This window comes from Amborella trichopoda, chromosome 3, assembly GCF_054954075.1.
Source record: "Amborella trichopoda isolate Santa Cruz 75 chromosome 3, AtrichopodaSantaCruz75HAP2 v2.0, whole genome shotgun sequence".
NCBI classification, from domain to species: Eukaryota; Viridiplantae; Streptophyta; class Magnoliopsida; order Amborellales; family Amborellaceae; genus Amborella; species Amborella trichopoda.
In genome coordinates, this window is record NC_142338.1 from 44,050,676 (window position 1) to 44,057,842 (window position 7,167).

General features: G+C 35.3%; 1 protein-coding gene across 13 annotated transcripts in view; it reads right to left on the reverse strand.

Annotated features, from left to right (window-relative positions):
- The window catches only part of LOC18444006 (uncharacterized), a 31,437-nt gene extending 25,095 nt beyond the window's left edge, over positions 1 to 6,342 (reverse strand). For 7 of the 13 annotated variants that reach the window (XR_016052552.1, XR_016052551.1, XR_016052550.1 and 4 more), the window contains exons 1-2: positions 5,847 to 6,342; positions 5,326 to 5,406 (exon numbers count right to left, since the gene is read on the reverse strand). Coding sequence is in view for 4 of the 13 variants with exons in the window: in XM_088862563.1 (XP_088718689.1) it covers positions 5,326 to 5,406; positions 5,847 to 6,011 (246 nt within the window). In the remaining 9 variants the exon portion in view is untranslated. Of the gene's footprint in view, positions 1 to 4,798; positions 4,855 to 5,325; positions 5,407 to 5,846 lie in introns of all 13 variants that reach the window. The other 6 variants (XM_088862572.1, XM_088862571.1, XM_088862568.1 and 3 more) reach the window with 5 other exon arrangements.
- Between the last annotated feature and the right edge of the window lie 825 nt (positions 6,343 to 7,167).

Below are 7,167 nucleotides of genomic sequence, written 5' to 3' on the forward strand. Positions count from 1 at the left end.
CCATTGCAACTCTCTCTCTCTCTCTCTCTCTCTCTCTCTCTCTCTCTCTCTCTCTCTCTCTCTCTCTCTCACACACACACACACACACACAACTTTCCACCCAAACTTCTTTTATGCTTCCCTTTGATGGCTTTCCAAAATGCAGGTTCAGCTACTCATTGAAAAGTTAAGGTGTTATAAAACTTGGAATCAGGTCCAGACTTGGGCAGAGGCTCGGCTCGTCTGCCAAAGTCCTACAAATCGCCAAAAATAAGAAAAATTTGCCTAAAATGGGAAAAAATGTGAATATTTAGGAGGACGAAGAAAAAGCAGAAATTGCATGTGTATGACTAATGTTTTAAAGATCGCCTCAAGGTATTCCTCCCTTGGCCAAAGCGAGTAAATTAGCCGGGTCCCAATGGACTCAACCGAGCACACCCCACAAAAAGTCGAAAAGTCAAAAAAAAGGTAAAAATTGTAAAAAATAGTTAAAAATTAAAAAATTAAAAGAGGTTATAGAAATCATTAAAAGACTTAATAAGATGAAAAAAAGCATATAGAATATAGATTATTGAAAATTTTGATTTACACTAATGAGTATTTCAGAAAAAGGAAAAACTATGAAAGTTCCCAAATCATCTTAAAAACTATCAAAATCATCTAATAACATATTTCTAACCAAGGTTTAAAAAAGCGGATCAGTGACCCAAATCGGCCACCCCAAGTACCATGATGGATCAATGGATCGGCGATCCGGATCGGAGAATCGGCCGGATCAACAGTTTCGACCTAAAAAAAATTTCAGAAAATCACTATAATTTCTTAAAAACATAGTTTCTTAAATTTAAAAAAAAAACTAGTGGTAATTGCGTTATGGTTTTTCATTATTGTATAAAAAAATATGGAAATACTGGGAACCGGTTTCATTATTCTATATAACAACTTAATACAATTTAAAATTATACTAAATTTTTATTGTTATATAAAAAATTATTATAATAACAACTTAATAATAAGTTATTTGTCAATATTTGTAAAGTTATAAATATATTAATTTAAAGTTACAATCTATACTAAATATGACAATTACATAATCCACATAACAATAATAATTTATTAATGTATTTATAGCAATAAAAATTTCAACATAATAATATTAACATAATTTAAGTTAACAATTTTTACATAATTATATTCATTCAACATAATAATATTAACATAATTTTAATATGATCATATTCACATAATTAAAATTTCATAGTAGAGGGCCAATATAGACAACTATATTAAATTTGAAATCATCTGGATATTTAGAATCATATATATTAATAGTATTATTAATATTTATAATTATATAACTACAATTATAGGGTGTGGTTTGCACTTAGTGCAAGCTACGTTTTATTTAATTTTATTTCAAAAAAGGCAAGCTTAGCGCGAGCTACACTATTGCACTTAGCACGAGTTATAGAAAAAAAAGCCCCACATCGGGGAACTTATGAAGGCAAAGGCGTTATAAAAACCTTAGCCATGCATAGAAGCCTGAGCATTAGCCACCCATGCAAATGCAAGTTGCTTAGCTCACAAAAGGTTGAGACACGTGGCATGTGTTTGGTGTTTGAAAGCTCTGGCCACCCTTGTTTTTTAAAAAAATTTATAATTACGCAATTTCCAAAAAAAAAAAAGGTGGAATTACTCAACTTCCCCAAATAAAAAAAAAGTTGACTGTTTAACCCGATTCTGTCAAACCTGTTCATAACAAGACCAGCCGGTTCTGTCAGAGAGCTAGCCGGTTCAAGGGGGAGTCCTCTAGACCCCGATGCATTGAGGGATCGAGAAGGCGTGAACAATTCCCGATCTAGATCGGGCTATTCCAATCCGGATCGACAAACTTTTAAATCTTGTTTCTAACTATTACATTGGTTTTTTCCAATATTTTATATTTTTGGCAGTTTTAAATATTTTTTAAGTTTTTTGGTTTTTGTGAGTTGGCCTAGAACTCACCACAACTCACCTGAGACCTGCTACTTTGTGTATGGTAAAAAAAACTTGAAAACTTGCATATACTTATGGTTTAGACAGTTTTTGGCCTAAAACCTACTACATTGTGTATGACAAAAAAAATAGAAAACTTGCAATAACTTAGGGTTTAGACAGTTTTTGGCATGCTTTACTATTTGGCATAAATTTAATGGTCCAATTGGAGTACATAGAAATATTCACGTTCATAGGAGCATATACATTACATATATACATTAAAAATGACTCAAACTACAGAAAATATGAATAATGGGAGGATCACAGTCATCCGGATCATAGTTATCCCAATTATCTCAGTAATGGTTCAAGAATAACCATAATGGTCATGTACGTTCGATAGCCCAAGGCTAGACCAACCATGGTTCTCACTCCCACTGTGCTGCTAGTGCTTACTCTTAGCGGCCCCTTACTATCACCATCGTCTGTTTTAGCAGCCTCATCACCGTCACCATCTCCTCCTCCATCTTTCCCTTACTCTTAAATTTCTACACCTCCTCCAATTGTACATATTCAATCCCAATTCCTCTCTCATCATTGGGCCTTACTCTTCCAATATTGAGAATAGGCTCATCCACTTTACTAACCACTCTTTTGTTGGAACCTCCATAAAGGTGTGATGCAAATCAATAAGATTATTCAGGTTGCGTCTCCAAATGTCACTTTAGCAAGTTTAAGTTGTAATGGACCTAGACAGGCTTGTGAAGTATGGCTGCAACCAACCAATTTCTCCTTGCCATTTGGATCTACTGGACTGTATTCCAAACACCCTATTAACAAAACAAGTTTAGCTAAGAACCTCGATTGCAATTCTTTGCAGGTGGGGAGCTCCAGTGGTATGTAATTTCCGCCACTTTGCTGATAAAAGAAGAATGAACTCATAAGAAAGGAGTCAAATGACAACTGAAGAATGAGCAACAAAATAGTATAGGTCTACAAAAACTTGAAAGCCAACCTAGATCTAGCTGAGTGAGAAATAATAGGGATGAAAGACAAGATTAAAAAAGATTGTAAGGGAAGATCAAGATGAATATAAATAAATTCAATGTTGTCAAATTTGCTTTGGAGTCTTCTTCGCTTTGGTGAGAAAAATGAAGCAATGCGGTGCTTCGGACTTTTTTTATTAATTTAATATATATAAATTATATAAAAATAAAGAAAAAAATCAAAAAATAAAGAAAAAAATACTTTTATAAATATAAGCTTCAGCCCGAAGCAACCGAAGCAGCTGCACCAGGCTTCGCTTTGCTTCAATCTAGGCCTAAAACTTAAAAGCTTCGACCTTTTCAGCTTAAGCAAAGCAAATCTGACAACACTGAATAAATCACTAGATCTGATTTAGGATTTTTGAATTTGATTTGAGAAACAAACAATGGAATAGGGTTAATAAGATATGAAGGAGAAAGGAAGTTTCAGATTTGATTTTGAGAGAATAATAAGGTGAAACAATATTGATTAAGAGGGGGACAGAAATTGAGATGATATAGAGAAGGTGATCCATAGAAAAAAAAAATTGAGATGAGATATTAGGATCAAGGAAAGGGAATAGAATTAGGAGATGATGAGAAAGATATTAGGGTTTGAGAAGAAAGAGTCTAGAAGAGGAAAAATAGAACCAAGGTTTGATATTCAAGAAGGGAAGGAAACAGAATTACGGTTAGAGGTTACCTTTCAACAAAAGCCTCATGGATCGATCTCCGACCTTAGCTCCGGTACCATTAAGATTATTCAAAGGCAAAAAAAAGAGAAGATATGCACTATTGGAGTAAGGAGGCTGGATGAGTCAACAATGGATTGTCTAACACACACTTAGGTTTTGATGTCTCTTTTACATGTATTATTAAGAATGTAAGATTACAAATATGCAAATGCAAATGATAAGGTATTACATATGAACTTCACATAAATAAGGCAAATATAAATGCCAATTCACAAGTCTGCCCCTACACATAAAGCTATATCCTCAATAGGGTAGTCATTTCTGTACAGGTTCAAGAATTTAAGAAATAAGAGGAGGTATATCTCATCACAAGGGAAGGCTATATTTTCTTCCATATTGCTTTCCAGGTGTTATATAAAGAAGTCGTATACAAGATGCACAACACCATGCTAATAAAAGAAGCTGCAAGGCTGATTCGGCTTGCTTGCCACCACTAAAGGACATATGCAAAAACTCTCTCCAAAGAAACCGAAGAAATAGAAAGAGACACACAGCTCATGCGACATTCATCATTATCATCATCCGAGTCTTATCCCAACCATATGGGTTCGGCTACATGAATCATGTCCTGCCATTCCGCTCTAAAAAGTGTCATACCCCCCAATCAAACCATAAGTCACCATATCTTTTCTAACTACGTCCATCCATGTCCTTTAGAGCCTTTCCTTGCTCTTTTAGAGCCTTCTACTTGAAACAAATCATCCCTCCTAACCGGTGATAATCTAGGTTGACGTTGCACATCAGATCATCTAAAAGTCTACTTTCCCTCATTTTATCATGTATTAGAGCTACCACTAAGTTCTCTCAAATGTATTCATTCCAAATTTTATTCAAACTAGGGATTATCATAAAAAAAAAAAGGAACTCAATCAATAGAGTTAATGCCAGCAGCACAAGGCAAAGCATGCCCAGTTGTTCACTCGAAAGGTTAAACAGGTAATCATGGGACCTTCTCCACAACTAGCTGGTATAACATCCTTTCTCTTCATTTGATTGAATCAGAGTACATATAATATTTCTAGAAGTTCTATTATTTGCAGTTGGGTTCAGAATATGGATTACCTAACAACAATTAGAGAGTTTGTTGCTAATCCTAATTTCTCATCTCTTCATAATACCTGACCAAACCACTGAGATCCACCATTAGTCATTTCATAATAGGAGAATTAGAAAAGCAACGCTATAAACAAGTGCATTCACCCTTTCAAAGAAATAAACTACTGAAAATTACTGACGTAATAGAGCAAGATCAATAAATCCGCATCCAACCAGAAGAAATTCAAACAAGCTTTAAATACATTTGCATGTTCAGATATGAAGCACGCATAGGTAATAATGCCCTAGTTATTCTCATCTTATTTTTTGCCCAATTAACATTCCTTCCATTAAAACAACAATTTACACAAGTTCAAGTATAGATATATCATGAAATATGAAAAACACTATTTTGGCATACGCAACATTAGACAAAATAAGCATATCGTCTTATCCTACATGTAACATAATGGACATAAAAGGAGAAGGAGAAGAAGAATTATTGCTCTTTGAACCTCTTCAGTCTTGATACAGATATAAACTACAAAACCAACCTTGTAACGCAGCCCAACTGCAATTTCCCACTCTAAAACAGATTTGTTATGAATTCGAATGTGTGACAATAAGCATGGTTCCTGCGAACAAAACCAGAGATGCATAAATTAAATATCACCATATCACCACATTCAATCCATTTACTTCATATCGACAAAATTAGCTTATACAACAACACACAGAAAAACTTATTTGAGAAGAAAATATTTTTCCCTTTAAAGATGTATTTCCTCTGATCTGTAGTTCACCAATGAGAGAGATATTCAAGCTCCAAAAGTAGCTTAAATTAAATGATGGGAAGAAGAAAGATGAGCCTTGGCCTCGAATTAAAATCATACAAATGTTAAGCTCTTCAATTTGTTTCATCTCTTTAGGCAAAGTACATATTCAGCAACTCTTCAACAGTAAGCAAAATTTCTGTGAAACTCTATAGTCTATACATCTATTTAGAGCAACCCTTAAGTCATCAACAATAATTCAAAAAAAATTGAAATTGACTATGAAAAAATGGAAACCTGACCTCCAATTCAAGAACAATCCACTCCTTGGTATTGGTACCAGTGGACCAGTGGGTTCGAAGGTCCAAGTCGAGAACATTTGGTGCCTTTTGAGAAGGAGACTCGCGCGAAATCCCCTTGATTTTATAAGGCAAAGCCTTCACCCTAGGCTCAAGCTCCATCTCCATGTCCACTCTTTGATTTCTTGCCCCTCTTTCTTTAGTTTGTTCACAGGAAGCAGCTCTCTAGGGCTACAGCAGTCAAGGCGCAAAAGAGCTCTCTCTCTAGAGTTGACCACCTTTTCTAGGGCACACTCTTCTGAGACCAGCTCTCTATTGGAGATCAAGAACTGGGAGGCCTGTCTAACTCTCTCTCTGGAGCATGAATCATAGAAACGGTGTATGTACGAATACGAAGACTACATATTGCGTGTAGTCTGGAGACTATATGTTCGGACCTACACGTCGCTACAATAGACCTCAATAGGTTCGGTAGGAGGTTGCTAAATGATTTTAGTCCGAATTTTTTTCTGGTGGTCCTCTTGGTTTATGTATCTATAATAAATCCATATTTCAAATATTTTTTTGGGGAAAATTACGTAAATATTTTCGGTTATTACGAAAATATCTAAAATTTATCTGTGATTACACAAATATCCGATTTTTCAACTTCATAATAAATTGCTCATTTTCAATTTTTAAAAAACCAAAATTATTTTAATCTTTTGGTTTTTCTGAAACCAAAATTTTTTTAATTTTGATTTTTGAAAAACCGGATTTATATTTTATTTGTTTTTGAGGTTGAGGCCAAATGAATTCACATTTTGAAGCTTTATAAGCTCTTGCGCTCTCTTTGGGTCTAGGTCGCAGACTCCATCGTCCAGTGGTCAAGCTAGGGTTTAGTTCATGTGCTTTTTTTTAATAGGAAGTGCTTTGATCGACTTGTACGCCAAGTGTCGCTTGATTGAGGACTCAGAAAGTGTCTTCAATGAGATGGATCGGAGGAGCATGGTTACCTGGACTGTGAAGTTATCAGGCTATGCACACATGGTGAATGCCACGAAGCCCGATTATTGATTGAGGAGATGAAAATTGGGAGGGTAGGGTAAGCCCTGATCCGGTAACCTTCTTAGCCCTGCTCTCGGCTTGTGGGCGAGTGGGTATGGTGGATCAAGGGCTTCAGTGCTTTCAAAGCTTGGCTATGCAGCTTTGGACGTATAATGGGAGAGAGAAAGATGAGGCATTCCTAGTTTGCGAGGAAAACAATGCTTTTCAAGAGGAAATATTTTTTATGAGGTTGCCATCTTATAATGTAGAACTACGGATGCACCTCAAAAATCCACCG